The sequence below is a fragment of the Nelumbo nucifera genome, chromosome 6, assembly GCF_055504915.1.
Source record: "Nelumbo nucifera cultivar China Antique chromosome 6, China Antique-T2T, whole genome shotgun sequence".
NCBI classification, from domain to species: domain Eukaryota; kingdom Viridiplantae; phylum Streptophyta; class Magnoliopsida; order Proteales; family Nelumbonaceae; genus Nelumbo; species Nelumbo nucifera.
This window is the reverse complement of record NC_142654.1, coordinates 19,674,642-19,697,329: the sequence shown is the minus strand read 5'-3', so window position 1 is coordinate 19,697,329 and position 22,688 is coordinate 19,674,642. Positions and strand designations below refer to the sequence as shown.

The 22,688-nt window shown below is 34.8% G+C and overlaps 1 protein-coding gene and 1 long non-coding RNA gene across 8 annotated transcripts; both read right to left on the bottom strand.

Annotated features, from left to right (window-relative positions):
- Positions 1-279: 279 nt before the first annotated feature.
- Positions 280-6,634, bottom strand: LOC104591391 (uncharacterized). Of its 3 annotated transcripts, none has more exons than XM_088889946.1 (8): positions 6,436-6,634; positions 5,963-6,035; positions 4,973-5,346; positions 2,219-2,446; positions 1,780-2,134; positions 1,552-1,679; positions 1,298-1,433; positions 280-880 (listed from the first exon to the last, which is right to left on the bottom strand). In XM_088889946.1, exons 3-8 carry the CDS (start codon positions 5,314-5,316, stop codon positions 641-643), a joined length of 1,431 nt encoding a protein of 476 aa, XP_088746072.1. In that variant the 5' UTR covers positions 5,317-5,346; positions 5,963-6,035; positions 6,436-6,634; the 3' UTR covers positions 280-640. The 3 variants fall into 3 exon arrangements, with proteins under 3 accessions (XP_088746072.1, XP_088746074.1, XP_088746071.1); XM_088889948.1 differs by having other exon boundaries at positions 6,020-6,035; positions 6,436-6,631; XM_088889945.1 differs by lacking the exon at positions 5,963-6,035.
- Positions 6,635-11,417: 4,783 nt separating this feature from the next.
- Positions 11,418-16,013, bottom strand: LOC104591280 (uncharacterized). 5 transcript variants are annotated; one of them, XR_016077898.1, is made up of 5 exons: positions 15,638-16,000; positions 13,927-15,528; positions 13,423-13,486; positions 13,219-13,268; positions 11,418-11,777 (listed from the first exon to the last, which is right to left on the bottom strand). It is a non-coding gene; the product is annotated as an uncharacterized LOC104591280 (long non-coding RNA). The 5 variants fall into 5 exon arrangements; XR_734248.3 differs by having other exon boundaries at positions 13,423-15,528; positions 15,638-16,013; XR_016077899.1 differs by lacking the exon at positions 13,423-13,486.
- Positions 16,014-22,688: the final 6,675 nt, after the last annotated feature.

The following is a 22,688-nucleotide window of genomic DNA, read 5'->3' as shown; positions in this document are numbered from 1 at the left end:
TGCTTAACCACTACTACCTGTCCTCCGAAGAAAGGGTTTCAAAAATTAATCCTGTGGTTCGAATGGTTAAAACTAGATTGAGCACCACCGCAGACGATCCGGAGTGGTCTGGCGTATGGTTGCATTTTTCCTTTTCCTTTTTTTTTTAAGCAATTTTTTTTGGTAGAATTTTTTTATGCCATTTGTGCTTGCATAACTCAATAATGACAAGCAAGATCAAGATATGATAACAAATTTAGGCAAAGAATTAAAAGAAAAAAAAAATGAACAAGTAAGGTCTCTTGGGAACTTATGATCAGTAATCCTTAAGTAAGGTCTTAAGAGACCAGTTTTACAGTTAACATGACCCAATGGTAGAGGAGTAAATTAGATGAACATCTGTTTTTACTGAAAGCGCCTCATATCTGCCATGTGCCCTCAAGTGTATATCAAGCAGTTCCCCACCAAAAAGCAAAAAGCAAAAAGGGAAAGAAACCTACAGCTGGACTACCTTGCGACCTTGATTTCAATCTCTAACCTTCTGATGTTAAAAAAGGGAGGATCTACTTACATCTCTCGGCCCACCAAAACTGTTGGGCAGCTCGTTGGCACTACCACCCATTTCTTTTGTAAAGGAAACAACCGTAGGGCAAGAAGGGACTTAGAGACCGAAGAACCCCAGCTCACTGGCTCTTTCCTTCTCAAATGTCTCGAAGTACTGGTAGATGATCGTGACTGCAAGCAGAATACCAGTTCCGGAACCAATTGCTCCCATGAAATCTGCCAGCACTGTCAATGCACCAATGCACATGCCTCCAAAGGCAGCCGCAGTGGGTATGTAGCGGTTCAATTCCTTCTGCAAATTCGACTCTCTATGTCCGGGCATCACCATTTGTTGTTCCTGCTCATGGGAAAAAAACATGTAAATGGCACAAACACGTAGTCCAAAACATACTGTTCACTTGTTCAAACTTCGAGACCATTTTCATTATCGTTTATAGTTGCACCAATACACATAACGCATGCTTTAACTTAGGGAACACATAATGTATGGTGTCACCTCCTACAACATCATACATCAAAACCACCATGAAATTTTGAACAAGAATCTTAAGTAAAAAGTCCATAAATACTCAAAAGTCAAACACTGTTTAACTTGGATAAGATTACCAAAACCCCAGATATAAATGATGTACTTTGAAACCCAGATAAGAACACACAAGACCCAACAGCGTCTATAACTGTTTATGCTTGTAAATTCAAAATAAACCAAAAAACATCCACACAATTAAGAAAACCAAAGGCCACATAACAATACCTTCAACTGCTTGGCTACATCTCTAGCAGATGATCCAGATACTTCAATCCAGGTTTTTGAGAAGAGTGCACATGCTGATAGCATAAACACAAGATAGAATAGAGCATGAAAAGGATTTGCTGCCATATCTTCCAAGCTGAAAATCACAATGCAAATATTGGAACATAAGACTCGCAGTAAAAAAAGATGCACAAAAGGAATCCTCCACACTGCTAATACACTCAGGAAGTAAAAGAATTAAAATCAGTAACCACCTTGATGGTGCAGTGATGTAGTAGGCAAGACCACCAACAGGGATAAATTGACCGCCTGAATATTCAGATTCCTTCCACTTACCTAGCAGATTGACGAAGAAGTTTCCACTGTACCTTCTGTACAGAAGCTGTATGGAAACAAATAGCATTAGAACCTCCATAATGTTAAAACAAGGAAAATGACTCCAAATTCCAGACTTGAAGAACAAAATTGTCTTCCTGCTTTACCTGAGAAATAAAGTAAAGGTTGGACACAAGTGCAGATTGTAGAATAATGGGCATATTGGAGGTGTAGAACAGCTTGATTGGGTATGAGCCTTGCTGTCCACGAGCATTCTTTGACCTCACAGGCAAGACAACACGGAACCCTTGGAAATAGATGACAATAAGGAAGATCAAGACTGTAGCTAGTAAATTGGTCACATTCGGAAGGTTCTGTCGGTAGAAAGCCTCACGAAGAGCTCGGACTTTATCAGTCCGGGTTATCAGCAGATGGAACAAAGCAATAACAGCACCTTCAAATTCAGCTCCACGACCACTATTAATAGTTGTGGGGCTAAAAGCCTTCCAAATGATGTTCTCACTGCAGAAAGAAGCAAAACTGTTTGGGTAAATGTCCACAAGAATAATATTGCAGAGTAAAAAGAAATACAAATTAGATACTCACCAAATATTGGTTGCTATGAAAAGAGAAATACCAGATCCTAGACCATATCCTTTCTGAAGAAGTTCATCTAAGCATATAACAATGATACCGGCAAAGCAAAGTTGAACAATTATGAGGATGGCATTACCAACTCCAAGTTGGCTCACGCTACCATACATCCCAGATAGAACATATGCAACCGCTTCACCAACAGCAATAAGGATACCCAACAGCTTCTGTGCACCATTTCTGGAGGAGGAAAAAGGCATTGTCAAGCACACTGCTATAGCACAAACCCAATTGTCAAGACAATGATGTAGATATTATTGCATATGTCAACACCTCTGAAAAATGTGGCATTTTTCAAAGAACATGAATGACTGACACTATCCATTTCTCAAAAGAAAAATGGCAATTCTGAAGACCTCAATCTAAAAATAACATTGCTAGAAGTCAAGAATCCTGTTAAATTGGAGCTTTGCCAACATTTTCTACTTTGACAAAAGTAGAAATCACTGTTTGTAAATCAGGATGAATTCCTTGTGAAGAGAAAGAAGAAGATGAAGAGTTTCAGTAACAGAGAAGAAAAGAGAGGAAAGAAAGAGTGGGACACTAACCAGAATTGAATTAGTTCCGGCTGCCAACCCCTCATTATATTTTATACTTAACTTAAAAGAATGAAAGATTACAATAATGCCCTTAGTAGGGCGGCTACTTAAGTAGCTAAACAGTCACAACTTAAAAAACATAAGCTAATGGGCCTAAAGCCCAACAACTTCCTAACTTAACAACTTAAAATAAGAACAAAACTGGGCCCACCAATAACTAGAAATCAGGCCAACTCAACAACAAATATGGTACTGGTGGCTCTTTACTATATCCCAGATAGTATTTATAACCTGTCTCAAAGTTTAAGCATTCTGATGCTCATTGCAGCCTCTTTAAAATTTCAAAATTGTTATAGAAAACAGCTTAGCAAGGAATGTTAATAGAAGGACCAGGAAAAGAATAGAGGCATTTCTTAATCACATGAATCCCTATAAAGATCAGGTGGAAGCATTAAGGTAGAGTTTAGAAGTCTGAATATGTCTAAAAGTAATTAAGTGGTTATCACCCTTTTAGTGTGTTTGGTTATGCCCAAGGATTAAAACATCGACACGATACGGGGCATATCGTATCGGTATCGACCTCACTGGCACTACGTCACCACTGGATACTTATCCTGCAAGTTGTGTATCGGTCCAATACGCTACTGTATCGGTGCGTATCGTATAGAATCGGGCGATATGCACTGATACGCCAACGTACCGTGCTTTCGTGTCCATACCTTCGTCTGACAACTACAAACCACGTCTCACTTTTAAAAAATGAGGCTGGTGTGATTCAAACATAGAACTAAAGTCACCCAACGGCAAAGAGCATATGCCTGCCTCTTCAACCACCAAGCCACTTACCACTTTTTGATAATAAAAGAAATACATCAACCTATATCAACATTAAAGTCTAGTAGTCTACATACAACCCAAATAAATAATATATACTAATATTCAACAACTCCAACTATAAATTAAAAAGAATAATTTTTAAAATTAGTATTTTATGAACAATGGAATAAATAATTTATAAAATCTACATATATACCAAAAAGTGATTTTTAATTTCAAGAAATTTATACAAATAAAATTATTATATAGAATAATTATTGTAATACTTAAAATATATAAATTTGTACATTATATGTATATTCAAATTTTTATAAATTATTAATTAATACTTTAATCTACATTAAATAATAACGTATTTACTATTTAAAAAAATAAAAATATTATTTACAAAATATTTGAGAATATAACATAAATTAAATTGGTTAATTCCACTAATCTACATTTATATAAAAGTAAAATAATTTTGTATTAAGAAATTTTATAAAATAAAAATATTAATAATGGAATAATTATTTTAGTAATTAAAACTTATGAATTATCATATGATATATATCTTCAAAATTTTAATAGATTTGATATATTTTAAGTTAAGATTATATATTTTTTATAAATTATTAATTAATACTTCACTTTACATTTTATAATAACATTTATTTTTTTTAAAAATGAAAATATTGTTTACCAAACATTTGAGAATTGATTTTTTTTGTTATTGTTAAAAAATAAAAATAGTAAAATAGAAATATTGATATAGTAATTCAAATAGAATATAGCATACATTTTGTGCCTTGGACTTTAATAGAAAATAAAATAATAACGGCTTTGTTCATGTATTAATTTCTAAGAATCTACATAATATGTCTTAGATTCTTGATTGATGCACTATCAATAAAATTGCATAATATCTATGCATCTCGCTATATTAGTTGTAACATATTTCTTCATATATACCATTAAAATATAAAGCTCCTATGTATTTATATATTATTTATAATTATTTTAACATTAAACTTAATATTATAAATATATTTATGGAATTTTTGTGCATTTCCCTAGTGTATCAAAGCGTTTCCATATTTTTCGTCCATATCCATGTGTTTCCCAAGAATATCTGTATCCATATCCATATCCAATTTGTCTGATATGATACCCGATACCAATACTTTGGTCCTTGGTTATACCTCTTGTAGGACCACTTGTATCTGAAATTTGCTCTAATCACAAGTGACTGAATCATCACTTGCTCTAATTAACAAGTTACTGAGTTAGATGAGCATCAGAAGTAGAATATTAGCTAGAAGCCTAGAAGAGAGAGATAATTGTTACTTACAAAAGGGCCCGGTCTTCACGAACACTATTGTCCACTTCAATGATCTTTGAACCAGCCAAAAGTTGCATCACCAAGCCAGATGTCACAATTGGGGTGATGCCAAGTTCCATGACAGTCCCACGGTTTGAAGCAAGAATGACACGCATCCAATAGAATGGATCTGCTCCTGTTGTAGAGTGTATGCCATAGAGAGGGAGCTGACTGCACACTAGAAAGATGAAAAGAGAGATCACAGTGTATATCACCTTCTCTCTGAAGGGAACTTTGCGGTCAGCACTCTGAACTTCAGGTAGAAATGACAGAAATGGTCTGACAAGATGCAAAACTCTGAACCCTCCTCCCATTTTGAGTTGACCAAATTAAACCAATGCAACCTGAGGCCAGACATTCATTAAAGGGAATATATATATATTGCCATCAATTTGGCATAATGTCATGCTTAAAGCCTTAAAAATACAAATTCAACTCAAACAAAACATGATACAAGAAGTTTTGTTGTTATCATTATTATGGAACCCAAATACTTCTGCAGTCCTGTCAGAAATGGAGTTATAGGAACAACAATAAATTCAATGCACAAGGAAAAAAACAGATATCATATCTTCAATATGAAAAATGCATTGAAGTAGACTAAATGATACCCAGAATCCTACGTTTTCCAGAAGAACAGACAAGTAAGACTCAAGCAGGTAGAATTCATTCAACGACCAGATATAAGAATAACCACACATTGTCAGAACCAGTAAATTATGATCATGGTCATTGCTCGTAGGAGGCATGTACAGAGAACACTTAAATTATCACGTATAATTCAATCATACACGGAACAAGAAGCAGGGTACGCCTATCCACCTAAAACTAGGCATAGATTAACATATGCGTGAACGCAAATCCATCAACTTTGAAATCCTAGCAAGGCAAGTTTATTAGATTAAAAGCACCCGTTGATTCACAAATGCAGACATACACATCCATTCTAGAAAAGTGTACCTTTGAATTGGTCAAAAACTGAAGAATAGAACAGTTATGTGTACATTCAGCAGATACCTTTCCAGAGAAGTTTCTGCAAAGGCAACAACATCAACTCAATAGACAAACCAGGAGATCAACAGCCGCATGCTGCATATTAAACAGATCCACAACATTTCCCTCTGTCTACACATTTATTTGAAAAAAAATGGCAATTAACACAAAGTTGAATCCGATTCTACAGCAATTCCATTATAGGAATTACAAGCATCTCGTATTTATAGACTAACGCTTACAAACAACTCCCAAGCATCCGATTTCCAGATCCACAATCAAATTAAAAAACAATCCATCTCCGTGGAACAGTAAATGATACCATAAAAGCACGATGTGAGAAGAAACTAAAAGGAACAAAAAAAAAAGTAAAATTCGAGTACAGATCTACAAATCCTCGAACCAAATAAAACAGCGTTGAGTACGATTTAGAAGCTCACCCTTCGGAATCAAAGATCTGAAGCCCTAAGAGATCTGACGGAAATGATATTCCAAAAATCAGCGCCAGAGATCGAAACCCTAGGGATTCTCCCAAACCTTCCCGGATCGAAGAGACGAAGAAATAAAAAAGAGAAATGAAAACCCTCGCAGGGTTTCAGAGACCAGTCCAACTGAAAATCATGCCGAGAGACATCTGTCGAAAAGTAAAAGTCGACTCTCTTTTTATATATCTGACACGTGTCTTGGTGCCACGGAGAATCGCCCAATGGAACCTCGCTACGTGTGAAATCGCATGACATGGACTCGAGTTGTCGAACTTCATCATTTTTTACTTCACGTACAGTTGTACCCCTGTATGTGGATTAAATTACAAAGATACCTTCAACCTTGTCAAAAACTCAAAAAATATCCAATAGGAGATTTATCTAGCAGTGGATCCCATCAGAGCTCACGCAATAAAATTGGACGGCTGTACATCTCTACGGGCCTGCTACCTGACTCAGAACTAGAATTGGTGCTTTGATTATTAACACGTCATTTCTAACTCATGCAATGGACGGTTTTGATGAGCGGAGTACAAATTGCCATGGAATTTAGAGTATAGATCGACCAACTGGTAGCTTTTGACTGGTCTACTCCCAGTGGTCGGCTCCGGCCCCGGAGCTCCATCGATATGATTCAGGTCAGTTGGAGTAAGAAGTTCCAACTTCCAAGGAGACTAGGATAGGAGAGCATTCAAAAAGATGACGGGTTGTCGGATCGGATCGGACTAATAATTGTCGCACATTGCAAGCTGGGAAAACTGGGTCAACGCTGTGGTGGGTGTGGGTTGGACGAAAGATTTATTTTTCTTTTTTATTTATATTACATGTGTTGCCTAGTGGCTTGCACGTTCCACTCAACCAGATAAATGGATTAAAAATTGTTTAGACTTATATGGCGCCGTTCGTAAAGCTACGTAAGTGTATCCAGTGTGACAGGTATTTATCCATCGGGGGAGATTGGTATCAAAGTGATATTCCAAATAAAGCGAATTTACTGTGGGTTTCATGTAAATTTGTGATACGAATATAGAAAAAAAAAAAAAGGAGAATGATGGTTCAGTCCAAATTATGAATTTTTAGGCCTAAATACAGTTGGATGGGTGTCAGCTCGGAGTTGATGCCAATTCATAAGCAGATATTGGTGTAAATGGGGGTTTTGACATTTTGAATGTTTACAGTTCTTTAATAGAAATCAGAAATCTGTACTGGGTATGTCCATATTTCTCTGAAAAAATAATCAATGGTAAATTAGTAATTACAATCTTATGAAAATACTATGACCGTTTTGAACTTAGTTGTTTTGAGAACCTATGTGAATGACACTTAATCATGTAGGTAAAACAGTATTTATACTTAATATTTTTTTAATTGAAAAGAGAAATGAGGACCTGAATTACTTAAGGTGTCATGTGTAGAGGCTCCCGAAACACAGGACCTGAATTACCTAAGGCATCATGTGTAGAGATTCCCAAAACAGCCTGACTGTTTTGTAAAAACAGCCAAAGTAATCGCCAATCTTTCCCTTCAAAATCTGGAAAATGAATGAGACTTTAAATATCATAATTTTTCCCGATTGGTTGGCAATTTAGTTTTAAAATTGGGTATAGTTGGCATCAATTTAAATGTGGAATTGTGGATGAGAGGTGACCCATACTGATGTTTTCCATAAATATATATTTAGTAGTAATGAAATTTAGCCTTTTTGGCTTTTAAATAAACTAAAGACAGCGTTTGGGGAGAAAACTTTGGCTGTTGAGGGCCAATAGCCTAGGCTGCAAGGTTCAAAATATCAACATAGGGTGATATGTCGGTACGGCATATTGGCCTGTATCGATTACTGCTTTTATGCATTTTTTTTTTATTTTTTTCGAAACTAATTCAGAAAGGCCGGTTTAAGGCCAGTCTATCCTCTGAGCCACTCGTCAACCTGAAACACCTCTGTAGGGGTATATCGGGAAGACTCCAAAAAGATACATATTGGCCAATATGGACCAATATGTGAGGTAATTTTAATCCTTACTAGGTTATTGGCCCTGTTTCTATTTCGGAGGACTTTTATGTAGCGGTTTATGGCATGGTAAGGTAGGCCTTGCATGGAAAGCCATAAAAAAGCCCAAAAATACTTGTATTGAATTGAGAAATTGAATTTTTGAACTTGTAGAAGGCAAGCTCTCTACGTTGTAAATGCCAGTGGGCCCGTGTACATTCTTGCTAACCCCACTTATATATAGGGGCCAAAGCTACATCAGTGTTTTAAAAATGGAACCGTTTTTCTTTCAAGGTGGCGAGTCAGTGGATCAATCATAATTGGATCAACTTGTATTATTGTGTTGCATCCGATTTCAGAATACATCAACAGTAGGCAGTAGGGTGTTCTTTTTTAAGTTGTTATTTCATTTGAGCCAACAAAATGTGGTTTCTGCATAGCTCAAAAATATTGTAAGTTGTTCACATAGTTTATTTCTTGTGTCCCCAATAACACCACATTGTATGTTTTGGGTTTTATTTAGCATTATTGCAACTGTGCATGGGCATATGCTATGCATACATGTAGAAAAAGATGAAGGCCCCTTTCGCTTTTCGGTAAGTTATTTATCCGGATAAATGCAACTATCTGGGTAACTGAGAAATACTTACCCAAGTAATTGCATTTACCCATGTTCTTTTATTTTTCAGGTAAATAAAGCAATAACCATTTTAACCATAGAAATCCATTATTAAAAGGAACATTTTTGTTCCAATCAAGTTTTGTCAATTTTCCTCTTATGTGGAAAAGTTATTTGTCCACCTAAGCCCACGAAAATAAACTTTCCCTGGTCCCCACATAAAGTTGAAAAAAGAACATGGAATTCTTAGTCAATGGGAACCAAAATCCCATTAACCAGCTTCCCCCCTCTCCAAATCCAAAAAGAAAACACCCCCAAAAAGGTAAATTAGGTATTAAGTTTATATGATATGATACTTTGATTCAACTTTTATGACTTATACCAAAATAAAGGCAAACTAAGTGTCAAGATTATATAGTATAAATACATAGATAATTTGGTGAAGGTGCATGGTAGACTGTCGGTAAAGTTTTTACCTGGGACCAAGTCCCGCTTTAGCCCGAGTTAAGGGAAGTCCGGATCACCTGCTAACAAAACACGTTCCAACTTCCAACCCTCTACCAATATGACCTCATACCGCACATCTCATACATGGTAGGTCCCACTTTTATGGTAGGTCCTTGTTTCATGGTGAGATGTGCAGTGTTAAATGTAGTTGGTAGAGGATTGAGACGTGTTTTATTGGCAGATGACCTCAAGGGTATAGAGGTTTGGGGAAGAGAAAACATTTCCTATAACAATATCGCATGTCACTTGCAATGAATTTTTTTAGCATTCTTCCAATGAATTGCGTTACACCACGATTTTGAATCAGAAAAGAGATTTCAAGAAATGGAAAATCTATTCACTCTATCAATAATCGAGCCAGATCTGGTGTATCATAAGGGATTTGTCTTTTCTATTGATACCTATGGATTGGATAAAAAAAAAGTTCTTGAATAATGAATAAGGTATTCAACTCTATGGATGAATCGAAAAAGAAATCTTTATTGGTTCTACCTCCTATTTTTTATGAAGAGAATGAATCTATTTATCAAAGGATTAAGGAAAAAAAAATCGGTTCAAATCTCCTGCAGGATTGACTATTTGTCCCTCTATTAGAGATATTCCAGAAATATCTACTGTCAAGTAAATAGCTCTATGAACGAATAGATCGATATATTAGATACATATGACTTGATTGATGAAATAGTATCTCTCTCCAAAAATGCAAAACAACGGGTCTTTGAAATTAAAAAAATAAATAAAAATCAATTGATGTGGTGTATTAGATTTAACCGCAGGTGTGCTTGAATATGTTATTGAGGGGTCCATGCATTGCCCACCACAGCACAGCATACACAACATTACCAAAGGTGTGGTGAGCAACCTATGGTTTCAAGCACACCGAGATGGGACCCAATGGTTTAAAATACACTACACCTATTTACAACCACAATAGAGCACATCCTAAGGCTATTCATCTACTGTACCAATGATACGGATGAGAAGTTAATGCTTTAATTGATTTCATAGAATCATAGCTTATGATAGGTGTTTCCCTGGCCCCATTTTGTTGCATTTGAAACATCTTTTACTTTTAGTACACGATTTTGATTGATTATAAATGTTTTTCCTTGTATATGTTGCTGGTTATTGTGAGATTTGGTCAATTTACCACCAATATAAGTATGTAGTGTTAATAAAGGATCTTCTAGACAATGGATGATATTAATTACTTTCGTTTTTAATCATCTTATATAAATATCAGAAACAAACAATTAATTATTTCTGATTTGTGGAGTGCAAAATTTTACATCTAATTTAGGAGTGCAATTCTTGATTCTCCATTTTTCTTAATTCATGTGATGTAATAAATACTAGAGGGATTCATGTGATGTACGGGTTTTGTTAAGTGAAATTGAATAAAAAGAAGGCCATTAAATTAAAAAAGTACTAGCGGGGTGGCCCCCGCAACGTATAGAAAAACAATTCTTATAATATGTGAAATTTTCTGCTTTGGAGAGGCTACGAGACCAGTTGGTTGAAGGTAAAGTTATATTGATTGTGGGGCCATCATGATGACACCCCAGCATAGCCCCCACCCCCTGAGGGGTGTTTTGACAAAAGAGTGCGTCACAGAAATAGTGAGCAATTAATTAAGGATTGCAGGAATTCGTTTTTAAAAGAAATTAATTAAATATTTGGAAGTTGTGTAATAAGCAACGCCCATATGAATTTGGTTGCAATGCAAATGATTTGAAGGTAAATTCTGACCTATTTTTGTTTCAAATTTTAACTTATTTTGTTTGATTGTAGTCCAAATGAAGGAATTTAAGACATGAAGCAAAATAAAGTAAAATCCAAAACAAACTTAAACAAGAATTTGCATATTTTACATTTGTACTCCCATGCATTTGTAATGGTGCAAATAAATTTGCATTGCAACCAAACATAGCCCAAGTTGAAAAGTTTCGACCTATATGCTTCTTACAAAATAAGAAAAAAAAAACGTGTTCTTTACATAAACAAGTTAACATCTTCCACTTGAGGTAAGCTATTTGAATCGCTTTGTATAGCAGACATTTCTCTTCAATGGACAATTTCGTCTCTCAACACCATGACTAATTATTTGTGATTAAACGCCAGGACAGAGAATCAAACTTGCGGTTGTCCCAACTGATCATCTTCCATCTTCAATAAAAACCAAACCTGCTCAATTAAAAAGGAAAATAAATTATTAAGGAGCTGCTAACAAGGGAAAAAGATTGGCAGCCTAGTCTGAACGTACAACAATAAAAAATAAAGGAAATTTAGTGCAGTTCTTGCTTTTTGTTAAACGAAAGAGATAACCAGACAAATAAATAAAAAGATAAGAAAAAAGATTTGATCAAGAAACTATAGATTGTCACAACTAAGAACCAACTTTTCCAATTCCTATTTCTTTGAAAAATCTATAGGGAATTTTGTTTCATTTGGGAGGAAAATGACTCAAAAAGGTCTGTAGATGTTCATTTGGATGTTCTCTTTTCACTGGAACCTTTCAGAAAATTACCATACCATGTGGTCATTGGTTAAAATATCAGTCCCAACACTTGGGTTATAGAAATTACATACAAGGTGAGCTTAATTATCACTATCTAAAAAATTTCCTTGCTTGATAAATAGATGATCATGTTATATATACATCTTATATGAAACAAGGTATATCAATTTTTCAAACTTCATTGATGGGGCAAAAACTCAATGATCCCTGCTGATCTCTCTAACAATGTGAGTTTTGTAAGACCTCACTATGCACCTCCAACCAAAAATATAAAAAGAAGAAAGAACAAAACAGAAATTGATTCTCTCTCTCTCTCTCATAACTCCAATCCTTCTCCCCATTTAGTGTTGGCACTTGTCTTAAAACCATGATATTCACCTTTGCTAAAACCATATGATATTCACATTTCACAAATAGAAATGAACAGGTAGTCTGGTATATTTAAATAGGTACTTATTCACATGTTTTACACCTGTAGTAGCCAAACCCATTATTCTCTTTAGGCACTTGTCCTTCAGCCCAATCCCAACAAACATGTATGAACATGAGGATCAACAATATAGCAAATATAATATAACCTAACCAAGAATAACAAAAATATCATGTGTTGTACTAAGGGAGGTAATATGGGAATACAAACAATAAATCCAAGAATTTTGAAACATATTCCCTAATCTTAATTGTATGGGAGATACAAACCATACCGCCAATGCAAAAGAAATTTGGGGGTTGTGCGGCCTCCTAACTCCTAATAGAAATTGAGTCTCCAATAGTTAGGACTCGCTTAAATTTGTATCTTCATAAGCCAACATTGTTTTACAACCTCTATACCCACATAGATAGGATTTAACAAAATTCTATCTCCTATCCCCCATTACTTCTTAGTTGATTGTATCAAACTCAAAACCTAAAATATGATGATAAGTTTCTCTAGAAACCAAAAAAGAAAAGATCAAGTGATCATCCTAAGTGGAACTGTAAAATACACCATTTACTTTAATTGTTAGGGAAGATTTCAGATAAATCAAAATCAAGAGAAGGGGCAAATTTTAACAAGATAGCCACATTCTTATCCATTTATGAAATTACTCAAGATATGAACTATACCAGTCATGGTTCCACTTGAGAATATTTGGTGCCAGCAGGCACTGCCTCTCCTGCATAAAAATGGTCCATACAGTGAGTTTAAGAAATGGAAAATGGTGAATTAGAAAATAAAACCTAGCTGCCTTAAATTAAAAGAGAGAGAAAGAGAGATGGAAGGAACAGGGTTTGAAAGTAGCAGTAGTAGAAGAAGAACAAGAAAAATACCTGTAAGAAATGCAACCTTGTTAATCATGTTTTAGTGTTTCTTCAATCCACTATGCATCCACTCCTCATTTGTTTAAGGAAAGGAAAAATAGGTAACATGAATGAATCTTGTATCCATTGAATATAAATAAATACTTGCTTTGGTTTAGTACAAACAAAAAAGAATAAAATTCTAATCCCTACAAAAGATTCACGGTTGGTCTCCAAAGGTAAATATGACTTCATAATCTAAAATGAATAAAATAATCCTTCCTAAACTAAAATTTGTCGTGATTAATTCCATAAAAATGATCCAATCCTTCATAATCTGAAAACTGTTTTGCACAATTCCATAGAAATGATCCACATTTTTAGCCATTTAGTTGTGTATCTCACCCATGGAATCAAGTGCAAATTTATAGAATAAGTAGAAGTTAATTTCCCTCTTACGTAAGCTTTCAATACATTTTTTTTTTAAATCTGTAGAAGTTCATTTCTTTAAAGCACAATTTTAAGCACCCTTACCATTAATTAGGCGGCAACACTTTTAGCCATTCAATTTTGCATCTCACCCCTGGAAGATCCTGGGATCCACTTTTCTCAGTGATATTCAGGTAACAAACCTATAAATCCTAATTTTTTCATGTGCATATTAGAAAAAGGTCATTATCTAGTAAAAAAGACAAGAAGTAAGATGCAAGAATGAGAAGAACATAACAAATTAGAGAGAATAAAATCAAAGAAAAAGTGTACAAAAACTTGCAACTCATAAATAAAATACTATTAGATGGTTATAATCTAGTAAAAAAGACAAGTAGGATGCAAGAATGAGAAGAACATAAGAGATTAGAGAGAAGAAAATAAAAGAAAAAGTGCACACAAACTTGCAACTTAAACCAACCTTTCACGGTTACTCATTGGTTGTAGCTGGGAAGCAATAATTTTTCTTACAAACTTTAGGGCCAAGAATCAATGCTAGCCAAGAGAACCGTTTAGAAACATTGCAATTCATACTAATTAGGCATTGCATCATCGTTTTTGAGGTTGTTATAAGGCCACTAAACTAAATTGATAAAACCTACCAAGCTCTAGCAATTAATTACCTCCAAGACACTTTGCCTTCAAGCAAGAAAAAAAATAATAATAATAAAATAATAAAAAACAAATGCAAAATTTTAGCGAAATGCCACACCTGAGCTACTAATTGACTCCGTTGAACCGCAACATTAATAACCTAGTGTAATGCTCTCTCCTTTGGGAAACAAAAAAATCCAAAAAGAAAACAACTGTAGAAATCGACAAGAGTTCAGTACAGTAGACAATAGATACATAGGATTTGTCCATATCATTTTGTGCACCATCCATGTTCACATTCACATTCTCGTCTTGTGGCTTTGGCTGGAGAAGCACCTGAAACAATGGGTTATGGAGCTGCAATTAAAGTTTCCATGAAAGATGCCATAATTGAAAACCAGGCGTTGTCAGTATCATGGTTTTGCAATCTAATGACTACACTTGGCATGCAGATCCAAACTCTTAATAAATTAGTCATTATTCAAAGTTAAATCGAAAAATTGAAAGGTTATAACATAGTTAAAACCTACATATATAATCAATCATTCTAAACCTCTAGTAACACAAGACTAAAAAATACTATTTCCAAGAGCCAAATGATAAAATTTCCAAAGTTACACCTGAATAGGTAAGGGCAATTGAGCAAAAGAAAAACCTGAAACGAAAAATCAACAAGGAAAAATGCACAAGTAAGAAAAAAACTTAAAAAATGAAAAGCATCAAAAGTAAAAACCTAGGAAACCATTCGGCCCATAACAGTAATACCACTCAATGCTAAAGCCAAAAAACCATTCATGCAGTAGAAGACCTAGAAAAGATAACAAAATCTTAACCATGACCAAAAGCCAAAACCATCATAGCAAGGAGGAGAAAATGAAAACTCCTAATGAACTGTACCTCTACGCCATAATCAACAGTTGGGGGGAATAAAAGCAAAAGAAAAGATCAAACATTTCAGGACCAAAAGCAAACAAACCTCCCTGTTTAATAACGATTCAAGATATTTGGGTGAACAGATCGATCCAAGATCGAAGAAAAACTTTCCCCATTAACCTGTAACCACCATCGTAAATGGGAAAACAATCAAAAGCCTGGTCAAGGAAAATGAAAAGATTAAAAATCGAAGAAAGAATAGGAAAAGTAGAGCATAGCTAAAACCAACCTCTGACTTTACCACTTGCAGTAGCTATATGGAGTGTAGAGAGACTATCATAAACAGTGGTTTAATGCAAGAGACTTTGAGTCTCGCTCCAACAAAACTTCAAATTTGTCCATGTCTACAAAAGAGAAAAAGGGAGGGAGGAGAAGGGAGAACTGGAGAAGACATGGCGGGAGAGAGAATGCATTAGAAAAGGGAAAAGGGAGAGTGGAGAGAAATTGAGAAGGGAAGGTGACTTGCTCGACAAGCTTCTCCTCGGGAGAGGTGAGTGAAAAAAGAGGGGGGGAGAAGGAGAAGACCGAAAAGAGAGAGGAGGCGAAAAAGGAGAGGAGAGAGAAAAGTACATGACCCATGTCGAGTTTACTGGCGTTTGGATATCTGTCACGTGTATATATATATATATATATTTGTGTAAGAGTGCAACTTAGGTGAGTCCAACCTGAACAACCCAACCCAACCAAAGTTTTGCATGAATTGGGCCTAAGATTTTGTGCTGCGGGTTGGGACTAGGTCAAACCCGGTTGAGCCTAACACAACCCAATTTGGGCTTGGCCCAAGCCGAGTCCACCTCAAAAAAATATATACATAAGTGTATTATATTCATATAAAAATATATTTTTTGTAATTATGTATACATGTGTATATGTATAGAATATGTATATGTACACTTGTAAATGAAATTTGTACATTTTAATCAATTATACTGTTAATTGGGCCATAAATCCTAATAAAAGATGACTATCTGAAAATATATGCAGATATTCATTCAAACCTAACTAACCCACCCAAACCCGTCTAACCTGGTTCAGCCCATCCTAAGCCCAAGCCCAACCCAAGTTATGTTGGGTTAAGCTTGGTTAGGCTTGGGTTGATAAACTTGGGTTTAACGTCAGGTTGGGCCAGGCCTGAGTCCAAGGTTTGCACCTTTAGGCTTAGGCCTAAGTTGACCTTTAACCAATCCAATCCACCTGAGTTGCACCCCTAGTTTTGGGGTTATGGATATAGGGGATGTGCTATCCTCATTGTGTGTACCGATGAATCAAAAAAATAAAATATTTATAGTATATTATCAATTTCTAAGGTCACTTGTGCCCGATCCAACCCATTTTACAAATTAAAGTTGTTATTTGATTTTAGCAATATATCTATATAAAATTTGTTATCTAAATATTATATAAAAACATTACCATCATGTAACTTCTAGCCTTCTAGGTAAGGCTTGGTGTGGATCCAAATTGGGCCTAACCCAAAAAATAGTTGCTTGAGCTTAAAAATTTGTAGGTGTGGCTAGGCTAATCTAGGTTATAAATGATCATCCTAGGTAGAAAGAGCCTTATGGCATTTCCAATTGTTTTTATTACTTTTAATATTTTTTACATTTTATTATTATTAATTATATATTTTTCTATTATATAATTCAAATGTATTTTACATTATGAACTACTATTTTTTATTAATTTCTTATTTTTTTTATCATTGCTAAATAAAACATGCTAAAGTTTAATATTTTTATTTAGTAATTTCAATTAATCAATTAATGGAATTTGAATATGAAACAAAAATCGAATTTGAATGAGAATAAATTTTTCTCTCTCCCTCTTCTAACAAACGTCCAGGTGTAAGATAGTGGATTAACATAAGTACAATAACTCAATTAACCCAACATAAATTTAGATCAAATCGGACTGGAACATATGAGTCCAGGGGCGGAGCCAGGGGGTGGCAGAGGGGGGCCATGCTTTGAAAATCCTCATAGTAATTATTTAAATTTCACATATATTTTGCCCCTCTAACCTATGTTTCTTATCTTTTGGCCCCCCTATCTATATTTATTACACATTGACCCCCCTCAATAAAGAATCCTAGCTCCGCCCCTGTATGAGTCCTCTTTAGCATTGAGTAATTAGAATTGAACATTCTAGATGCAAAGATGCATCCAACTGAGTTAAGAATATTCTATAGGCTCAATTTGGAAGGAGTGCAAATGCAGATATATAGAGTGCAAAACCTTATATTTTGTATTATTTTGTATGTATTTATAATGTATATATTCGCATTTGTACTATTTCCAAACTAAACAGTAAGAGAAAATAGATATGTATTTTAAATGATTGAACAAAAAACATTATAGAATACAAAGGTAAATTTGGAATTAATGATTAATAGGAAAATTCTGGAACCCACTAACCTAAAATACTATAAATAGGGGTCATCATACCTATTTTGGGGGACTTGGAACCTAAAATACCACCTCTTCCTTCTCTCTCCTCTTCCCCCTGGTTCATATTTGAGATGGACTATCCTTATCCTCACCACTAGGCTTACACCAGGAGGATGATAAGTTGATAACTCTTGACATTCAAACTGATTCTTTTTGTAATATGAGTGGAATCAACACAATGATAACCCTTGTTCCAACTAGTCCAATTAATCTTCTTTTGCCATCTGAACCCCCCCACCATAAATTTTTTGAGCCTTTTTATAAGTCTTCACACACCCTCTTAGGCAACAAGAAGTAGGGCATGCAATGGGTAGGAATTGCAATAGCAATAGACTTCAATATGATCTCATAGAAGTTGTTCCTTCCAATTGTTTGTTTTCCTTTGAACACTCTCAGTTAAAAGAATTAAAAGAATGCATTTTGATCTACCTATTGTTGGAGGAATCCCCCCCCCCCCAAAAAAAAAAATGAAGGCTTTTTTCACCTTTATTAAGTGAAGACTTCTAGCCAAGATTTTTTCTGAAGTCTTGGGTGTGAATCTGAACTAAAAGTGATTTAGATTTGGAAATATTCATCTATTGACCAAAAGCCCACGCATATAGCTTGATTGCCTCCATGGTCTTCCTTCCTTCCTCCAAATTAACAGCGGTAAATGTGTAGCTATCATTTGCAAAGAAAATATGTGAGATTTAAGGCATTTCCTATTCAACTTGACACTATATATTTGATGATCATAAAATGTCGACTTTTGTATTTTGATGATAACAAAATCATTTAAAATACTAATGAAGTGGTGTTAAGTATGAAGTTGCTCCAAGTAACTCCTATTGAGCTATAATATTTGACAAACTACTATAGAGTATCAAGCTTGGAATGAAATGCGTTGGGCAACTGTCAATCAACTAAGTGATTCTCCAAATACAATGACTTTCTATCAAGAGTTGAAAGGAAAGAAGCATCAAGTTCCAGTACTTTGAATTGTGTGTCTTGTTTTAGAACTTGATGTAAATCATTTGCATGACTATTTCTACTATCTATAAAAGTGTGAATAGGTGTCTTTGCCTTCTGGAATTTCATTGGACAAAAAATGCCCCATCTCTAAAGTTTGAATAAAAAACAATAAAAGACAATTGCTATTTTACATCTTCATTTAGTAATGCTTATTTGATAAAAAGACACAAAAGTATTTCTTTTGTTCAATAATTAGAAAACAAGTTATAGCAAAAGTGTCATTTTACATTTGATGCTTTTATACTGTTATTAAAAGAGTGAATAATGGTATGGAACTTTTGTTTACTAAATTATCCCAATTTTTTAATTTGGTCCTTGTTTAATTTTAAGGATGAAAAGGTAATTTAAAAAACCACTTTTATCCTCATTAAATCCCTCGCATTAAGTCTCATATTTAAAGTATTAACTCCCATTAACATTAATTTAATCATTTTTTTACTAGAATGCCCTTATTTTTTAATTTTGTTCCTCTCTTATTGTGATTACACAAAATGTAATTTGAAGTACTACATTTATCTTCATTCCATTCCCTCTCATTAAGTCTTATGTTAAGGTATTAACTCCCATTCCTTTATTAAATCCTACATTCAAGATATTATTTTTACAAAATAAAAACATATAAACTTATATATATATATATATATATACATTACTCATATTAAAGAAATAATAATTTATTTATTGATGTTGGAAATAAAATATAAAATTTATAACCAACCCAAAAAATGAATTTGTTTTCTTGGTGGCAAGTTAACAATTCAACCTTTCGGGCCATATGTGTCAATCATTGATTTCCTAATCCAATAATACAAATTTAGAAAAATACAAAACACAAAATATATGAAAAAGATAGAAACTTTATAGAAAATATTTGGACACATATATAATATTTTACATTGATCGTATTAAAAATTAGACATGATAAACAAGAATTATTTTTAACTTTTATTGATGATATAAATAAAATATAAATTTCAAAATTAACCCAAAAGTCAAATTGTTTTCCTATTTGGTGGTATATCAATTCAATATTTTATGTCAAATGCGTCAACTTGTGAAGTTATAATTAAATAATAAAATTATAAAAAGATAAAAACACAAAAGTAAACAAAGAAATATATAAATTATGTAGAAAACATCTTGGTATATCTCTATATTAATGAACCGTAATAACTGTGACAAATAAGAATAATTTTATAGACAAAGAAATATAAAAAATTAAATTGTAGAAAATTTTGGAAACATATTATATACTATCATCATCACACAATTTGGTGCGTGCAAAGCATATACACAAATATTAGTATGCTTAGATGTGACTAAATTCTGTTGGCCTAACTTTATAGACCAATGACTAGAATTAGGTATAGTTCTTAGGTGTTCTTAAATTCATTCATGAACTTAGATGTAAAAAAACTAAAGTTTAAAAACCTAAGAAAATGTTTTTCTGAACCTTTGGAATCAAAATCTTAAATTTTCTAAGGTTGAGAGTTGTTAGTAGTCGACTAACTTAACAGTAGAGACTAATGTCACTCATAAGTCAACTACCTGTGATAGGCGAGGCTAGTGTCACTGGCACATTACTCAATAGTTGATTATAGAAAATCTATAGTTGATTATGTCTTACAATGAGGCTGGGCATTCTTGTATTGGACCGCTTGATTAACAGTTGACTACTAGAGAAAAAAGTCCCTGTACATAGTAATTGACTATTAGCTTGTGCTAATTAACTACTTGGCAAAAAAAGACCATTTGAAGGTATAATAGCTATTTCCTATTGATGGAGGGTGATTTGGCCCGACCTCGTAGCATGGGGACACATGTGCGTGACCTGGCCCAATGAACAGTTCAACCTGACAGCACAACTGCGACTCGACGGGAGAGACACGCCAAGTCCAACACTAGCCACTCGGCGGGTTAAGCGACTCGCCGAGGACTAACACCCGGCTAACCTTGACTCTCACCAAGTGTGGGAGGTCCCGAGCTCCTCCCAGGGCCCGAGCTCCCCTTGAGGCCCGATCTCTTCCTAAGGGGCTCTGAGCTCTCCCTTCCTAGAAGGGAGCACCCCGGTTTTCGGCTAAGTATCCCGAGGGAGAAGCACCTTGGGGCAGCACCGCCTCCAACGCAGGCACCTTGACACCTTGGTACCGAGACAAACCTGTCCCAGGTAGTCCGACGTACAATAGCTCGATAGGTTGTGGGGAGGCCTACTTGACATCCGTACTTGCCGGACCCAGTGGCAGGGCTCTGATCCCTTGCTAGGCGGCGTTCTGTTTGCCGTCTCTAAAAAGCATGGCACATCAGTCAAGTCCATACCTGGCAATAGTAGTCTGTAGCAGCAACCTGTGTCTGCCACACCTGCTCTGACAATAACGGCTAGGGTAGTGGTGGTTATGCCAGGTATGACCGAGCTCCAACATAAAAGAACTCCAACTCTCACGAAGCAAAGGTATTGAAGCTTAAGCACTTTCAACACTCTTACTCTCTATTCTTTCTTTAAGTGTTCCCAGGAGAACTCCCCGGGAACCCTTCACCTTCTCCTTCTTCTCAGGTGCTGTCCGTTCCAGCTAGAAGCCAAGTCACAGCCAGCTAGGAGTGCCCAGATTGTGCAGCATCACCTATTATAGTAAGGCTTTAATCTTGTTGGGAACCTTTTTTGAACATTTCCAAATATAGTTTAATCAATTCCCAATGGATATATAGCTATCACATATTCTTAACCACTAGAAATAATTAGTTTTGGATTGAAAGATCGATGAACTTGATTAATAGAAATCTACTATGTCAAATAGAGCATATTATGTGTAAGAGAGTTTTATAAAGGAAAAAAAATATGAGCTTAATCAGTTATGACTAATGAGAAAAACTGAGTAACCTATGGGCTTATTTATTTTTCAATGAGTTTTCTTAAATTTCTTCAAGCGTTTTAGCTTGTAGTATTGTGCATACTCTTGCATTTAATATAGTTTGATTGCATTAGTTTTTATTAGCCTTTCTAGAGGCATTTGTTTATTGTATAAGTGCTTTACTTGTTATTATTTGGTTGTATCTGTGTTCAAGTTTGAACACCATTATAGGCCTAGTTAGCACCTAGAAGTCCAACTACTAAGATTTAGTTTACACCTAGAACTTCAATCATTCAAATCTTGTTAGCACCCACAAGTCCAACTATTTGTAAAGTTTTGTTGACACCTAGAAGTCTAGATGTTTAATTGAAATTCTCAAGAGGTTGCTTGAGGAGAGGATGTAGGCTTGCGTTTGGCCAAACATCTATAAATCCTTCTATGCTTTACTTTCTTGAAATTTGTTTACTTGTTTATTTATATCTTTGCTATTTGCATCACATTGCATAGCACACACAACCTTCCATTTCTGTCAAAGCTTGCATTCATAAGTTCTAGAAGGCTTTAGTTGGGGGAAAATTGTGTAGTGCCTAATTCACTCCCCTCTTAAATTAGGCTAACTAGGAACATCAACCACCTTATTTATAATATAGGATATGACATTATAGTAGAATAGAAAGATGTAGGAAGAGATCCTAACCTTCCATTGGGAATACCATTCACAAAAACTTGACATGACATTTAGATAATACACTTCATAATCCAATTGACCCACTTATTCCCAAAACCCATCATCTCTAGTATTCTATACACAAAGTGCCACTCAATATGGCTATAGGCTTTGCTCATATCCAATTTATATGCTTTGGTAAACTTCATGAAATAAAAAAATTGATGATGAGCAATTGTGATGTTATCCTTTGAGGAAAGCATTTTGATTAGGGGAAATGAGAGAGAGCTAAGCTTTGGTTTTAGCTTG